General features: G+C 50.7%; 1 protein-coding gene across 2 annotated transcripts in view; it reads right to left on the bottom strand.

Moving 5' to 3' along the window:
- The window catches only part of acsf2 (acyl-CoA synthetase family member 2), a 273,790-nt gene that overhangs the window by 28,497 nt on the left and 227,267 nt on the right, over positions 1-18,026 (bottom strand). For both annotated transcript variants that reach the window (XM_072483256.1, XM_072483258.1), the window contains exons 11-12: positions 4,965-5,072; positions 3,714-3,865 (exon numbers count right to left, since the gene is read on the bottom strand). In XM_072483256.1, coding sequence (XP_072339357.1) covers positions 3,714-3,865; positions 4,965-5,072 — 260 coding nt within the window. The remainder of the gene's footprint in view (positions 1-3,713; positions 3,866-4,964; positions 5,073-18,026) is intronic.

Genomic DNA, 18,026 nt, shown 5'->3' with positions numbered 1-18,026 from the left:
AGATCGCTAGGAGCTGGGGAACCTTGCACAGACTTAATCTGACACGGCTGGTAGAACAAATGGAGGAGGACTTCAAGAGGTGGGACATGCAGCCTCTGTCGCTGGCGGGCAGGGTGCAGGCAATTAAGATGATGGTCCTCCCGAGGTTCTTATTTGTATTTCAATGTCTCCCTATATTAATCACCAGGACCTTTTTTAATAAAATAGATAGGAGCATCACGAGCTTCGTGTGGGCAGGGAAAGTTCCGAGAGTAAGGAGGGGGTTCCTTCAGCGTAGTAGGGACAGAGGAGGACTGGCACTACCGAACTTGGGTGATTACTATTGGGCCGCCAATGTGGCAATGATACGTAGATGGATGATGGAGGGTGAGGGAGCGGCGTGGAAAAGACTGGAGAGAAAGTCCTGCAAAGGGACGAGTTTAGAGGCGCTGGTGACGGCGCCGCTACCGTTCTCACCTAAAAAGTTTACCACGAACCCGGTGGTGGCGGCAACACTGAATATCTGGGGACAGTGGAGGCGACAGAGAGAGGTGCGGGGAGCCCTGGTGGGGTCCCCTATCAGGAACAACCATAGGTTCGCCCCAGGAAGAATGGATGGAGGATTTCAGAGCTGGTACCAGTTGGGAATTAGGAAGGTGGGATATTTATTTATAGATGGGACTTTTGCGAGCTTGGGAGCATTGGAGGAAAAGTATAAGTTGCCCCGGGGAAATTTCTTGCGATATATGCAGGTGAGGGCGTTTACTAGACAACAGGTGAGGGAATTTCCATTGCTCCCGACACAGGGGATACAGGACAGGGTGCTTTCAGGGGTGTGGGTCGGAGAGGGCAAGGTGTCAGAGATTTATAGAGAGATGAGGGAAGAGGGGGAGGAGTCGGTGGGCGAACTAAAAGGAAAGTGGGAAGAAGAATTAGGGGAGGAGATAGAGGAGGGTATGTGGGCTGATGCCCTAAGCAGGGTAAATTCCACTTCCTCATGCGCCAGGCTTAGCCTGATTCAATTTAAGGTGCTACATAGAGCACACATAACGGGGGGCAAGATTGAGCAGGTTCTTTGGAATGGAGGACAAATGTGGGAGGTGTGGCGGGAGCCCGGCAAACCACGCACATATGTTTTGGGCGTGCCCGGCACTGGAAGGGTATTGGAAGGGAGTGACGGGAGTGATTTCGCAGGTGGTGAAGGCCCGGGTCAAACCAGGCTGGGGGTTAGCTCTATTTGGAGTTGCGGAAGAGCCGGGAGTGCAGGAGGCGAAAGAGGCCGATGTCGTGGCCTTTGCGTCCCTAGTAGCCCGGCGCAGGATCCTACACATGTGGAAGGAGGCGAAACCCCCCGGACTGGAGGCCTGGGTAAATGATAGGGCGGGGTTCATTAAACTGGAGCAGATAAAGTTTGCCCTGAGAGGATCGGCTCAAGGGTTCACCAGGCGGTGGCAGCCATTTCCCGACTACCTAGGGAACGTTAGAGGGAAGACAGATGACCAGCAGCAGCAACCCAGGGGGGAGGGGGTGGGGAGGGAAGGGGGGGGGGGTTAGTTTAGTTTAGGTCAATAGACAATGGGGTTTTGTTACCTGTGTATTGTTAAAAATTTCTGTTTTGTTATTGTTTCGTTTGCTTTGCAAGAGGGAAAAATTGTTGTTTGGAAAAAAATTTCAATAAAATATATTTTTTTTAAAAAAGAGACTGTTCTTGGAGCGCAGTCGGGTTGGGGGGGGGGGGGGCGGGGTTTGGCGCTGCCGAACCTTTGCAGTTATTACTGGGCAGCGAATATATCCATGATTCGGAAATGGGTAATTGAGGGAGAGGGGGCAGCGTGGAAATGGTTGGAAGCGGCGTCTTGTAAAGATACTAGCTTGGAGGCACTGATAACGACACCGTTGCCACTTCCGCCGACGCAGTATACCACGAGCCCAGTGGTGGCGGTGACATTGAGGATCTGGGGGCAGTGGAGACTGCACAGGGGGGAGGCAAGGGCTTCAGTCTGGGTCCCGATATGGAACAATCACAGGTTTGTTCCGGGTAGAATAGACAGGGGGTTCCTAAGTTGGCACAGGGCAGGTATCAAAAGGATGGGGGACTTGTTCATTGATGGGACTTTTGCTAGTCTGAGGGGGCTGGAGGAGAAATGCGGGCTACCCCCGGGGAATACCTTTAGGTACATGCAGGTTCGGGCATTCGTGGAAAAGCAGGTGGGGGAATTCCCGCTGCTGCCTGCCCGGAGGATACAGGACAGGGTGGTCTCGGGCGTGTGGGTAGGGCGTGGCAAGATATCGGAAATATATCAGGAGCTGCAGGAGGCGGAGGAGGCCTCAGTGGAGGAACTGAAGGGCAAGTCGGAGGAGCTGGGGGAGGAGCTGGATGAGGGCCTGTGGGCTGATGCCCTCGGCAGGGTCAATTCCTCCTCATCTTGCGCCAGGCTGAGCCTGATTCAGTTTAAGATGGTGCACCGGGCACATATGACAGTGGCGAGAATGAGTAAGTTCTTTGGGGTGGAGGACAGGTGTGGGAGGTGCTCAGGGAGCCCAGCAAATCATGTCCATATGTTCTGGGCATGCCCGGCACTTACAGGATTTTGGAAAGGCTTCGCAAAGGCTATGTCCAAGGTCTTGGGCACTCGGGTAAAACCGAGCTGGGGGATAGCGATATTTGGGGTATCAGACGATCTGGGAGTGCAGGAGTCGAAAGAGGCCGGAGTTCTGGCCTTTGCCTCCTTGGTAGCCCGGAGAAGGCACTTGTTAATGTGGAGGACGCGAAGCCCCCAAGCGTAGAGGCTTGGGTCAGTGACATGTCGGGGTTTCTCAGGTTGGAGAGGATAAAGTTTGCCTTGCGAAGGTCCTTGCAGGGGTTCTCCAGGCGTTGGCAACCGTTCCTTGAGTTTCTCGCGGAACGTTAGGTGGAGGTCAGCAGCAGCAGCAAGCCGGGGGCGGGGGGGGGGGGGGGGGGTTTGGCGGTGGTTGGATTTCATTTGTAAAGGGCAGATACCCCACCTGTTAAATTCTTAAATTCTTAAATGGTTAAGTTGTTTTCTGTTTTATTGCTATGTTTTCTTTTCATTGTTTCTATTTTTGTCGTGATTTGTAAAAATTATTGAAAAATTTTGAATAAAACAAATTTAAAAAGAAAAGACCAGTGTGCTCTCCCGGGTGACCCATCAGGACCGATGGCTTTCCGTGGGTTAACCTTCTAGAAGGCTGCTCTGACGTCTGCAGTGGTGATCTCAGATACAAGTTCATCCGCCGCTTCGGAGGTGGAGGGCTCACTCTCGCTGGCCTCTTGCTCAAAGTGGGCATAGAATGCGTTGAGCTCATCAGGGAGGGGTGCGTTGGAGCCGACGATTTTACATGCCTTCATTTGTAGCCCGTTATGTCTTGCAGACCTTGCCATAGACGGCAGGGATCCGTGTGGCTAGCCTGGGACTCGAGCTTCTCCATTTCTTGCGTTTTGCTTGATAAATAAAGTTCATTTTTATTATGTTCCAGGTGCCACATAAAGACCAGTTGTGGTTGCTGTTGTTACCCAGTGGCCATCCACAGGGCCTTGGCCAGATTCTTGGATATAAAACATTACACTGTGATTAACCAAGGCCAAGACGAAACACAAACTATGTGATTTACACGGTCTGAGTGACTTAGTATCATAACAGGCTTGGCTGATTGTTCATCCACCTAAACAAGGACCCTCCAAACCTACTGCAAGCCAGGAAGAATTGACTCACCCTGTTTTGTACCAGCCCTCTGGTGTGATGGATTCCTTTGTCTTTTCTGGTTCATTCCAGTATCCCAACATGACAGTGTATCCACGAATCCACAGCTCCCCTGGCATGTTCAAAGGAAGGAGCTCCTCAGTTTGCAGATTCACAATTTTGGCCTGAAACACAGATTAGAATGTCCTGACATAGGGCCAGCGGGGCAGTAAATGGAAATCTCCCCTTCATGAATGGCCAGATTTCACGTGTGTCCCTTGTAGCAAAGGCATTTGCTTTCATGCATTGCCTCATCCTCATGTTGCCAATCCTCTAGGATTGGGCTGGACAATTCAGGAATTGAAGATTAATTTCAAAGACAGAGCTCACAAAGTAAAAGATAGGGACAATTAATTTGCTTTACCCTTTCATACTTTTGTATGTTAGCTGTAAAAAGATTGAAATTGGGGGGAAAGAAAGGTGTTTGACTGATGCAGTTTGCTTTCCCTTAGGCCCAAGAAGGTATTGCCTGTGAATACTAACATGCCGGATACTAAATGACAGGAGTACGAGGTGGGCCAGTTGGTTATGAATATCGTGATGAAATGTGACCGAACCGAGTTTGCAACACTGGTCACACCAACAGCCATTGGAAATTTCTGCAAGCAATTGGCCATTCAGTGAGGATTAACATCATTAAGACCAACCAGGTAGAAGGAATATCTGCAGCAACCTGCTTTATTTGACTTTCAATACAATACTACATCGTAGCAAGGAGAGTCACATCCAGCGCGAACCCTGGCCCTGGGTCAGGGCTGAACTCAATTTTTGATTGGTGGGAGAGTCGGACAACTCTGAGGAAGTGAATTGGTGCCTCGCTCCAAGAGCCAGAGTAACAGGCTTCAGCCAGAGTTCAGCAGAGTTGTCAGGTGAAATATAAAACAAGTCAGAGAGGGACGAGACGGAGAGATAGTAAGTAGTGATAATGACATACAAAGAGAGAGGGCAATAGAAAATTAAGAGAAAAATCAGGGAGAGGACGGGAGAAGGGGGACAGAGAAAATGGAACAGTGATAATCAGTGCAGAAAGGGTGAAAGAACAGACCGGAAAGAGGACAAGAGTGGAAGATGAAGGAGGGAAAGAATAAGAAGGTAAAAGCCGAGAACGGGTGAGAGAGGAAGACGTAAAAGATCAAAAAGAATGGAGAGAGAGCAAAGGGAGTAGTGCATGCCAATCTGATATTTGTGGTTCATTAGCAATAATTGAATTAACCAAATTCTTACCTCGACGTGAGGTGAAATATATCCAACTGTCTCTATTTTTCTTGTAATTTCATCCATTGCGAATCCCTGAAATGTGACTGGACTGTTCTCTGTTGTCCCATATGCTGCCTGTTAAAAGAGAAGGTCATCGTTATTCACAATAACAGAACCAGTTTTCTACTGAGGAAGGTCTTGGTTTAGGCTGTGACGGCCTCATGTTCACTGGCCGATCACGACATGGATCCACTGAATGGGTTCCAAGGTGAACCCTGGTGTTACACTGAAGTTACAGATGGCAGGGGTTGGGGAAGGGAATTGAGTAATCTGGACAAGCCCTCTGTGGAAAGTACTTTTGGAGACTGGGCTATCCTTTGTAATCTCTAGGGATGGTCATCCCATCACCATTTCAGTAGCTGGTGCTGGTAACAGACAAGAGAGAAAAATTGGAAAGTTATGGATGTGGTGATATGTCTGTAAACAATATTGTAGATAGTTGGCAGTGCTACCTCCAACCAGCAGGTAGTGGTACAGATCCACCATGCGGTCTGGAGACAGTGGTCATGTGACAAGGCACTCAGATGTATGTCAGGGCTGATCCGGTGATCCTCAGATGGTTATAAGACGTACATGAGGACAGTCATACATAGGGGTAATTCCAGGGGAGTATAAAAAAACTCCATTATAACTTGCTCTGTATCAGATTGTTACCTTACCACATGTGTGATTTAATAAAGATCCTGGTTTGGACAAGTCACCAGCAGTTCTGTGGATTCCTTGATAGACATCGAACACCGAACACAACAATGGACAGCATATTGGATTTTCCCATGCGGCCTCAGTGACTGGGCGTGACGAGTTGGGAAATGACCATAAGGCAATCCAGGCAATCGGGTTTTCTGTATTGTCAGTCAGTTGGGTATACTGGTGACTGTGTCAATTGATTAATAATCCAGAAATGTGGCTTCAAATCCCACAATGGTAGTTTCAGAATTGAGTTTAAAAATAATCCAAATAAAAAGCCAAGATTTTCGGGATTGTTGTATAAAACCTAAATGGATCCCTAATGTCCTTCAGGAAAGGAAAGCTGTCATCCCGAACCGGTCTGTGGCTATATGTGACTCCAGTTTTACACCAATGTGGTGGACTCTTAACGTACCTCTGAAGTGACCAAGCAAACTGCTCAGTTGTACTAAAACAGGGGCTCAAGCAAGCAGTACATCATCAGCTTCTCAGGTCAACCTGTGATACACTCCCCAACAATATGATCACAAAAAGCTGATAAAGTGCTAAAGGAGGCAATCAGCTGAAGACAGAAGTTTTCTGTAACTGGGAATGGAATGGATCCACCCAGAGGTGTTGAGGGAAAGGGGAGTGCCCATGCAGTACACCTGGCCTTCAATGCTTGCCACTGTTGGAGGTGCCGTCTTTCACTTCAGGCATTAAACCAACTCTCTCAGGTGGACAGAAAAGATCGAAGAAGGGCAGAGAGCTCCCCCAATCTCTTGGCTAATATTTACCCCTCAATCAACCTCACAAAAACAGATTATCACATTGATGTTTGCAGTGGGTTGCTGGGTGCACTATATTTCAACAGTAGTGGGGAAATGCAATATAGAAATGCAAGGACATGGGCCACAGATGAAGAGTCCAGTTCCACAAGGCCTCAGGGGAAGGGACCAGTCCCATGGGGCCCCAGGGCAAGAGTCTAGTTCCACAAGGCCCGAAGGGAAGGGTCAAGTTCCACAGGACCCCAAGGGAAAGGCCCAGTCCCATGGGGCTCCAAGGGAAGAACCCAGTTCCAGATTGCCCCAGGCGAAGAAACCAGCTCCACAGGGACCCAGGGAAGGAGTCCAGTTCCACATGGCTCCACGGGAAGTGCCCAGTCCCATGGGGACCCAGGGGAAGGGCTATGTCTCATGGTTCCCAGCGGAAGGACCAGTCCCATTGGGCCCCAGAGGAAGGGCCCAGTCCCATGGGGCCCCACGGGACAGGCAGAGTACCAAGGGACTCTGGGGGAAGAATCTAGTTCCAAGCAGCCCAGGGGAAAGGCGCAGTTCCATGAGGCCCCAGGGGAAAGATACAGTCCGATGAGGCCCCAGGGGAAGGGCGCAGCCCCTTGAGACCCCAGGGGAAGGGCGTAGTTCCATGAGGCCCCAGGAGAAGGGTGCAGTCTCATGAGGCCCCAGGAGAAGGGCACAGTCCCATGAGGCCCCAGGAGAAGGGCGCAGTCCCATGAGGCCCCAGGAGAAGGGCGTAGTCCCATGAGGCCCCATGAGAAGGGCGCAGTCCCATGAGGCCCCAGGGGAAGGGCGTAGTCCCATGGGACTCCAGGAGAAGGGCGCAGTCCCATGAGACTCCAGGGGAAGGGCGTAGTCCCATGAGGCCCCAGGAGAAGGGTGCAGTCTCATGAGGCCCCAGGAGAAGGGCGCAGTCCCATGAGGCCCCAGGAGAAGGGCACAGTCCCATGCGGCCCCAGGAGAAGGGCGTAGTTTCATGAGGCCCCAGGAGAAGAGTGCAGTCCCATGAGGCCCCAGGGGAAGGGCTAGATCTCATGATTCCCAGTGGAAGGACCAGTCCCATTGGGCCCCTGAGGAAGGGCCCAGTCCCATGGGATAGGCAGTGTACCAAGGGGCTCTGGGGGAAGAATCTAGTTCCAAGCAGCCCAGGTGAAGGGCACAGTTCCATGAGGCCCCAGGGGAAAGATACAGTCCCAAGAGGCCCCAGGGGAAAGATGCAGTCCGATGAGGCCCCAGGGGAAGGGTGCAGCCCGATGAGGCCCCAGGAGACGTGCGCAGTTCCCTGAGGCCCCAGGAGAAGTGCGCAGTTCAATGAGGCCCCAGGAGAAGGGCGTAGTCCCATGAGGCCCCAGGAGAAGGTTGCAGTCTCATGAGGCCCCAGGAGAAGGGCGCAGTCCCATGAGGCCCCAGGAGAAGGGCACAGTCCCATGCGGCCCCAGGAGAAGGGCATAGTCCCATGAGGCCCCAGGAGAAGAGTGCAGTCCCATGAGGCCCCAGGGGAAGGGCTAGATCTCATGATTCCCTCCGGAAGGACCAGTCCCATTGGGCCCCTGAGGAAGGGCCCAGTCCCATGGGGCCCCAATGGATAGGCAGAGTACCAAGGGGCTCTGAGGGAAGAATCTAATTCCAAGCATCCCAGGAGAAGGGCACAGTTCCATGAGGCCACAGGGGAAAGATGCAGTCCGATGAGGCCCCAGGGGAAGGGTGCAGCCCCATGAGGCCCCAAGAGAAGGGCGCAGTTCCCTGAGGCCCCAGGAGAAGGGCGCAGTTCCATGAGGCCCCAGGGGAAAGATGCAGTCCCAAGAGGCACCTGGGGAAAGATACAGTCCCATGAGGCCCCAAGGGAACGATGCAGTCCGATGAGGCCCCAGGGGAAGGGTGCAGTTCCCTGAGGCCCCAGGAGAAGGGCACAGTTCCATGAGGCCCCAGGAGAAGGGCGCAGTTGAATGAGACCCCATGAGTCGGGCGCAGTTCCATGAGGCCCCAGAAGAAGGATGCAGCCCCATGAGGCCCCAGGAGAAGCGTGCAGTTCCATGAGGCCCCAGGAGAAGGGCGCAGTTCAATGAGGCCCCAGGAGAAGCGCGCAGTCCCAAGAGGCCCCAGGAGAAGGGCGTAGTCCCATGAGGCACCAGGAGAAGGGCAGAGTCCCATGAGGCACCAGGGGAAGGACGCAGTCCCAAGAGGCCCCAGGAGAAGGGCGGAGTCCCATGAGGCACCAGGGGAAGGGCGCAGACCCATGAGGCACCAGGGGAAGGGCGGAGTCCCATGAGGCATCAGGGGAAGGACACAGTCCCATGAGGCCCCAGGGGAAGGCCGCAGTCCCAAGAGGCCCCAGAGGAAGGGTGCAGTCCCTTGGAGCCCCAGGAGAAGGGTACAGTCCCAAGAGTCCCCAGGAGAAGGGTGCAGTCCCATGAGGCCCCAGGAGAAGGGCGCAGTCCATTGAGGCCCCAGGAGAAGCGCGTAGTCCCAAGAGGCCCCAGGAGAAGGGCGCAGTCCCATGAGGCCCCAGGAGAAGGGCGCAGTCCCATGAGGCCCCAGGAGAAGAGTGCAGTCCCATGAGGCCCCAGGGGAAGGGCGCAGTCCCAAGAGGCCCCAGAGGAAGGGTGCAGTCCCTTGGGGTCCCAGGGCAAGGGTGCAGTCCCTTGGGGCCCCTGGAGAAGGGTGCAGTCCCAAGAGGCCCCAGGGGAAGGACACAGTCCCATGAGGCCCCAGGGGAAGGACACAGTCCCATGAGGCCCTAGGGGAAGGACACAGCCCCTTGGGGCCCCAGGGGAAAGGTGCAGTCCCTTGGGGCCCCAGGAGGTGGTGTTGGTAGTTTCAAAATCACCAGTGTTAATGCGAGTATAATTTTGCAGTTTGGAATAATATGTTCTTAAGCATTTTGTTCTAAATTGATAGAAGCCATTTTAATAAGAACTAAGTCAGCATTATTGGAAACCGGTGAGATTAGTTAAGTAGACAGCCTCAATTGTGAGATTATCAATGTCTAAGTGATTCATTAATAGATATGTTAGGAATACTGGAAATGTCATTTGGAACACAAAAGTTTATAACTCTTATAATAAACATATGGGGCGGGATTTTCTCCCTCTCCACAGCGTGATCCACAGCTATGGAGGGTGATTCACCACGGGTTGCAGGCGGGATCTTCTGGTCCCTCTGCCAACAGGGTTTCCCGTTGGGCGCATCCCTTGCCACCGCGAGTTGATTCGCCTTCGGCGGGACCGTAATATCCCACCAGGGTGAACGGCCAGATAATCCCACCCATTAGTAACATTTGATTAATAATACAGCTTCTTTTTTTTTCTAATTTAGAGTGCCCAATTCATTTTTTCTGATTAAGGGGCAATTTAGTGTGGCCAATCCACCTATCCTGCACATATTTGAGTTGTGGGGGCGAAACCCACGCAAACACTGGAGCATGGACAAACTCCACACGGACAGTGACCCAGAGCCGGGATTGAACCTGGGACCTCGGTGCCGTGAGGCAGCAGTGCTGACCACTGCGCCACCGTGATACCCTAATAATAGTTTCTTAAAACAGTGTGGGAATTATAAACTTGTGCCCTTCTCAGACACACAGACAAGAAAGTTTGACATGACTTGTTAACCTTGACTGGAGGGAATGAATAGGCTACTGTTCAAGATGTCTCAATTTTAAATGACAGACGGCTATGTTAACCAATTATTGTTTGACACTCAGACTACCGGAATGTTCCCAAATTGTGCAGAGTGTTGGATCAGGTGTGTGAAACTCGTCAGCTTCACAGACTCCTTTTGTCACCTAATTTAACGGCACCCTGTACAACTGCAGAGTGCTGGCGAAGATCACAAAGACAGCCGGAGAGGCGCAGGGGCATCAACTGCTAGCAATGCCGGGAATCTAAGATCAGGGCGCCCTTTCTCAAAGTTAAATTTAAGCCCCCACCCCACAACGGACATCAGGGCCTTCCCTCATCCCCCCTACGTACAGACTCCCTCCACTACAGGCATCCCAGTGGATAAGGAGAACCCCTCCCCCTCGCCACACGGAGAAGGAGAATTCCCCCCCCCCCACCCCCCAATGGAGGAGAGTAACCCGCCTGCCCACGGTCATCACAACTGATTTTCAGTTTTGAAAACCAGTATGGAAATCAGGTTCAGGCCCTCGTTGGGTGCGAAACTGATTATGTCACCGGCAGGAGGAGGGGAATATCTCAAACTGAGATCTTGCCAGTATAAATCATATTTTTGGCCGCCCACAAGGTTTAGCGGCCATTACGGCATTTGCATCCATGGTTAACATGGCCGCCAGACCACGGCCACAGTTTGAGAAGATGTGATGTCTCAAAGCTGAGGCATTGGAATGAATTTTTTAAAAGTGTTTTTATTCCAGTTTTCAACATTTTACATTTTACAACAAAATAAACACGCCCAAGATATTCAACTCCCACCCCGCCCAACAAGATCCCCCCCAACAGTCGATGGTATAACCAACTCTCCAAACTGCAGAATGAACAAACCCCAGCTTTTGTGGAACCCCTCACTCACCCCCCTTGGAGAAAATTTCACCTTCTCCAGGGCTAAGAACTCCAGCAGTTCCCCCCACCACGCCGAGGAGCAGGGTGGAGAAGCTTCCCTCCATTCCAACAAGACCCATCTGCGAGCAATCAGCGAGGCAAAGGCTAAAACATCTGCCCCCACACCCGTCTGCCAGTCCGACATCCCGAATATGGCCTCCGGGAGAACCTCACTCCACATCTATGCGCAAAACCCCCAAAATGGTGTTGAAAACTGCCCTCCAGAACCTTTCCAACTTTGGGCAGGACCAGAACATATGTGTTGTGTTATGCTGCTTCGTGTAGCGTAAGCTGCTTCCTTGATGTATGCTTTGACAAAGGAAGCTCCAGACTATGGAATGAGTTCAACTTGTTTATTGAACAATTAACACAGTTCTTAAATGAGTTTGACTCTCTGCTAATCTAGCTGTAGTAACTCAGTCTATCTTTACCAGCCTGCTCTAAGCCACATGCTGGGTGTGATGCTGTTGATCAACCCTGATGTACTCTCTGGATGTCTGTCTGTGGAAAGGGGCAGAGCATGTGTGCCCTGTCCTTTTATATGGGTTGTGAAGTGCCCCCTTGTGGTAATGCCACCTCTGGGTGTCCTGATTACCCATTGGTTGTGTCCTGTTGTAATGACCCATTGGCTGTGTGTCTGCATGTCATGACATCTCTGGTGCTCCCTCTAGTGGTTACTTAGTTGTAGTGTATTTACATTAACCCCTTGCGTATATACAGTGATGCATATCACCACATCCCCCCTTTTTGTGTTACATATTTTCTGTACTTCGTTAATGAAAACTGAACAAAATAGGTAGGTAAGTGATGACATGTACAAGTCATGCTGACAGTGATGGTTATACAATACCAAATAATATTTATGAGTCCAAAGTTCATGAATTTATATGGTCGAGTGGCTTTCTTGTTTTGTTATTGAAGTGTCAATGTTGTCATTTTCTTGTGAATGGCGTCAGTGTCCCTGTGCCAAGAAGTCATCAGGAGGTGTTCAAATGGTTAAATCACTTCGTTGTCTGATTTGGACTTTTTTTTTTGATGCTTGTGGTAGCGATTCTTGATGTCATCTTTCCTGTCTGACCTGGATTGGTGTCTGTGTTTGTGGTATTTGATGCCATATGTCAGCTGCCTTGAAAGCTGGAGTGCTTGTTTGTAATGTAGCAAATGTGAATTTGTAAGATGCGTTATCATGCCATGGTATGTCGGCACACTTGCCATCGTCTTGAGCTGTGCTGTCACAGTGGCAGAGTTGTACCATGTCGTACCAGTCATTGTTCCAGTGTTGTTGGTTTTGTCGTGCTTGGTGTTGACGTTGGTGCCTTTGGTACGCTTCTTGTTGTTGTCTGTGTTGTTGTTTTTGTAGGTTTTGTTGTTGCGTTTGTTGCGCTCGATGACCACACCGAGTGGAGAATTCGAGTCCTTCACAAAGTTACTTGTGTCAGTGTCCTTTGTGGCATCTGTTGTTTCATTGAGTGTTTCGTCTTTGATTCCTCGGTGCTCCCCGTCTGGAGTCATGTCCGGTTCACTTGAATCATCTTTGGCTTGTTGATGCTCCCCGTCTGGAGTCCGTTCTGGTTCACCTGAATCATCTTTGGTTTCTTGATGGTCCTCCGTCGGAGTCATTTCAGGTTCACTTGAATCATCTTTGGTTTCTTGATGCTCCTCGTCTGGAGTCAAAATGTTCACGATTTCATTATCTTGTGGAGAAGCTCGAGTGGATGAGGTTTCAATTGACGTGGTCGCACTGGACTCACAAGTAGTTTCACTTGGATTGTCGAGTGCCTCTGTGCACACGAGCTGTGATCTGTCAGTCTCGCTGTGATGTTGCACATCTTGTATGGGAATTGTGATGCCTTCGTCACTTGTGTCACATACAGTGGTAGACCTGCAGTGTCTTCTTGTTGGTTAGATGAGCTGGGTAGACTGTCAGAGTCTTCTTCTGGTGGCGCAAGTAATCTGGGTAGACTGTCATAGTCTTTCTATTGTTCACGTGAGCGTGGCAGACTTGCATCGTCTGCTGCTGGTTGCTCAGAGAAGGTGGATAGACCTTCATGGTCTTGTTCATGCATGGACTGCGCTTTGGAGTCTTGAGTTTCTCCCATTGTGAAGTCTGACAACAAGCTCGCTGTGGAGGCTTGTATCGCTCTCTCTGTGGAGTCTGGCATCGTTCTCTGTGTGGAGTCGTGCAGTGGTCTCGCTGTGGAGTCGTTCTGTGCGCTCTCAATGGAGTTGTGCAGTGGTCTCACTGTGGAGTCTTTCATCGCTTTGTGTGTGGAGTCGGGGACTCTTTGTGGTGCGTGGACCACTTTTCATGTGGCATCAGGCCGCTCTCTGTGGGCTTCGTCTTCTTCGTGGGTATTTGACAGGTTGCTGTCATCCAATGTATCGACAATCTGCCATGGCATCATGGTATTGGATTCATCTACCATGAGTAGAGTGGTTTTGAGCTTTTCAACCGTGGCGCTGATGCTAGTATGATCATCATATCCGAATAACTCAGCCATATTGGATAGGTACATGGATTACGGTAGAATGCTGGGGTGTAGATTGGTTTGTTCTTAATCTAGGACAAAAGTTCGGCACAACATCGTGGGCCGAAGTGCCTATTCTGTGCTGCATTTTCTACGTTCTATGTCTGAGTAGTATTCTTCGATAAACCAATTATCTTCTTGTGTTTCGGTATCGTCATTGCGCTCTGAAGAAATCATCGTCTGAGTAGTAGTCTTCAAGGTTCAAATCATCTCTTTTGACGGTGCTAACTGCTTGTCGCAGGGTTCTGCGGAGGTTGATTTCAACTACTGGTAGAAGTTCAGGCATTGTTCTGTCTTTCGAGGTGAAAGAATGGTGTTTTGCGGCTTTAAAACTCTTCTTTGCAATTTTTGGAAATTTCTCCTTTCAGTGGGCGTGGTCCGGGGCCTCTGACATCATGAACCTCGTGACGTAAAGCGTAGGAATGGATTGCGCATGCGCAAATCGTTTTTCCTTTACTGCGTGCTCTTTTTGCAACTGCGCATGCGCGGCTTCTCGCACATGCGCAAAACACTGTTTTGCCGGTTCGCCTCTTCCCGGGAACTGTGCATGTGCGGACTGGGCCGGCTGGATACGCGCAAGATGGCTGCCAATCAAAATTGCCGTTTGCTTCTGTTGCAACCCTACCTCTGCCTCGTGGTGAGTATTGGCGCCAGTTTTACCGACTTCTTTTGTTTATACCTCGCAGTAGCTTTCAAATTTGTCCAGGACTGTCTGGAATTTCATTCTGTCCTGCCCTTTGGAGTATTTAAAGGAGCGGAAGATCTCTGTTGCATGTTCACCCGTAATGGTGAGTAGAAGAGCAATCTTCTCAGCATCGGCCACGCCAGCTGGGTCGGATGCTTCCATGTAAAGCTGAAATTTGTGCTTGAATGAACGCCAGTTGGCAGTGAGATTGCCGTGGTACCTGAGTGGATTAGGAACCGAAATCTCGATCATCGTGCCTGGGTTCGGTTGCTGGTTGTCACGGATCTTGCTGAGTTGAACTAAATAGATGTAACAGGCACTCCTAGTATCATGTTGTGTTATGCTGCTTTGTGTAGCATAAGCGGCTTCCTTGATGTATGCTTTGACAAAGGAAGCTCCAGATTATGAAATGAGCTCAACTTGTTTACTGAACTATGAACACAATTCTTAAATGAGTTCGACTCTCTGCTATTCTAGCTGTAGTAACTCAGTCTATCTTTACCAGCCTGCTCTAAGCCATGTGCTGGGTGTGATGCTGTTGATCAACCCTGATGTACTCTCTAGATGTCTGTCTGTGGAAAGAGTCAGAGCATGAATGCCCTGTCCTTTATTATGGGTTGTGAAGTGCCCCCTTGTGGTAATGCCACCTCTGGGTGTCCTGATTACCCATTGGTTGTGTCCTGTTGTTATGACCCATTGGCTGTATGTCTGCATGTCATGACATCTCTGGTGCTCCCTCTAGTGGTTACTTAGTTGTAGTATATTTACATTAATCCCTTGTGTATATACAGTGATGCATATCACCACAATATGCAGAACAAGAACATAGTTGGTCAGACCCCTCCAACACAGCTCACAAATGTCCTCTACCCCCTCAAACAGCCGACTCATCCTTGACTTTTTCAGGTGCCCCCTGTACACAACCTTGAACAGTTTCAACCCCAGCCTCACACACAAATTCGAGGCATTCACCCTCCACAGCACCTCACACCATATGTAAATCGGCAAGACGCGCCCCCCCACACCGCTGACAGCAACAGGGATAAAAAAATTTAAATCAAGATGACGGCCCAGGGGCTATTGTAGGTTATGGAACATAGGGGTGAAGGGTGAATGAGACTTGATGTGAATTTGGCCATAGGCACCAGGGTCGGGACTCTCCCAGCCCCGCGCCGGGCCGGAGAATCCCCATGAACGGGCCACGCCGCCCCGACGCCAGCACGCAATTCTCCGCAGTGTGGCGAATCGGCGCCATTGGCACGCCGTGGTTGGCGCACCGCCAGTAGTGGGCCGCTCTACCGGCCGGCCGGCCGATTCTCCAGCCCGGATGGGCCGAGCGGCCGTAGAAAAGGAGACGAGTTCCGCCGGCGCCGTTCTAACCTGCTCTGGGCCGGCGGGACCTCGGCGTGGAAGTGTCGGGTGGCAACCTGGGTGGGGGTGGGGGGAGGTTCCAGCCCGCGGGGGGGCCTCCGATGTGGCCTGGCCCGCGATCGGGGCCCACCGATCGGCGGGCCGGCCTCAGTGGCTGGGGGTCTCCTTTCCTACGCGCCGGCCCCTGTAGCCCTGCGCCATGTTGCTTCGGGGCCGGCGCGTTGAAGAAGGCCACTGCGCATGTCCTCGTTGGCGCCGGCGCAATTGCACATGCGCGGATCCTGCAGCGCCCAGTTCACACCGGGACCTGCAGCTGGAGCGGTGCGAACTGCTCCAGAGCCATGCTGGCTCCCTGTAGGGGCCAGAATTAGACGTGGGAGCGGCCCGTTCACGCCGTCGTAAAACGTGGCAGCATTTACGACGGCGTGGACACTCTGCCGCGGGATTGGAGAATCCCCCCCCCACAGTTTTGAATGGGTTTTGAGCCACTGAATACCAAGTATTACATAATAAACATCTGTGGTGTGGACCACACAGGCAGCAGGCATGAGTTCAACTTTAATAATGGCAGCCATACAATGGGATATCAAGTCAATCTGACCAAACAGCAGCTGCAGTCTGCTTCAACAGCTGATACCCAACACCACCACTGTCAGCCTGGAGTCTGCAGAAATCCCGGTCGGATCCAAGCAAAACATCTGAATAAATTACTCCCATTCACAGGGATTGTGTAGAAATCCCTTCCAAAGATAACATTCCAATGTGTTACTCACATTGCAGGAAAATACAGATCAAAGCTTAACATTCTAATGCACCAACTCACTACATTCCCGTTACGGAGAGATCCGGCCTAACTGCTTGAGCAACACCTGGTCATCCTATTACTCTGGATTCGGTTACATCTGATATTCTTCCTCTATCCTCTTTGTTTCTGTTTGAAAGTTGACCTCGGTACAAATAGCCCCAGACTGTACTGAAATTGAAGAGCATGAATGTCTCCATGGCGTTGGAAAGTAAGTTCCCATCTCACATACTCTTCCTCTGCATCCTCGCTCTGTTGAAGGAAAGGCTCTTCATTCTGGTTAACTTTGTTTCCCTCTTTCCCTGGGCTCTATACTCATGTTGCTGGATTCTTCAATCCTCAGGCTCATGTTAAAAGTTATGCAGAGGAATTTTCACTCAGATCTGCCAACGTGACAATCAGGCTAGGTTACATTCTAGGGCTCATTATTGTTGTTCAGGTCTAATCCCACTGGAAGGATTCAGAAAAGCAGTAATAGGAAATCAAATGGTACACCACTATAAGGAATCCAAGGAAATAGTCTCCGGGAGAAGCCTATTGATAGGGTGGGTGAAATCCAACATGCATTATTAGGGAAGGGGAAAGGAAGCCCAGGGTAGCTGAGATCCATCGATTCTTCCAGGGGCTTGGTGAAGCACTCCGAACCCTCTTGACCCATAAGGTAAACTTCCACCTATTTACCTAGGCTCCTTGTAACCTTGAAATCGCCTCACATCACTACCTCATGTCAAGAACTATATTGGCATCTGGGTCTGAATGGCAACATCAGAGCCAAACTTTTCTATATCAATGAGGCCTAACATTCTGGGTACAAAAGGGCCTGAGAAAATTCTTGTCCAAATTCTCCAGTCTCCAGATCATCGGAGACCGAATGCATGACTAAAAATACGCATCAGGACCCTGTGGGAGACACAGTGCGTGGAGTACCATGGGAATTGCCTGGGATATTTCAACTTACAGCACAATGGACCTGCTCCCCAGAACTCTCCACAAATATTTATAATGCTAACTCAGAATTCAGACAGATTCCGCGGTACTTATCTGGATAGTTACCCAGGAAATAGTGGATAGATTAAAACCTAGTCCAACATTTGGGTAACTACACAACCTATTAACCAATCATCCAACTTCACCATCTGACCATGATGAACCCCATTAACCACCACCACCACCAGCATACCGCAAGCCTCCAAACACCATCTGACCTCTCAACTACTGCCCAAACCCAACTCAACTGCCTCCCTAACAACTGGACTAAACTGCCAACATGACCTGACTAACCACTAACTTAACCACCCATCCCAACAACCTATCACCCCCAGATACAATGTCCCCTTACTTGACTAACCTCCAACATGACCCAACTAATGCTTACCCGATACGACTAACCCCCGATCTGCCAAACCCCGGACCTGACCCGAATAACCCCCGACCCCACATGACTTACCCCCAACCTAACACGACTAACCCCTGATCCAACTAACTCCCAACCTTTCCTGATTAACCCCCGACCCAACACGACTAACCCCTGACCCAACCCATCACCTGACTAGGAGGGGGTGGAGCATTGTGAAAGCGGCACCGCCCCTGATTTCGTTAAAAACGGGGATTCTCTGGCCGG

This window comes from Scyliorhinus torazame, chromosome 18, assembly GCF_047496885.1.
Source record: "Scyliorhinus torazame isolate Kashiwa2021f chromosome 18, sScyTor2.1, whole genome shotgun sequence".
Lineage (NCBI taxonomy): Eukaryota > Metazoa > Chordata > Chondrichthyes > Carcharhiniformes > Scyliorhinidae > Scyliorhinus > Scyliorhinus torazame.
Note: the sequence above shows the minus strand (reverse complement) of the source record. Positions and strands in the feature narration are given on the sequence as shown.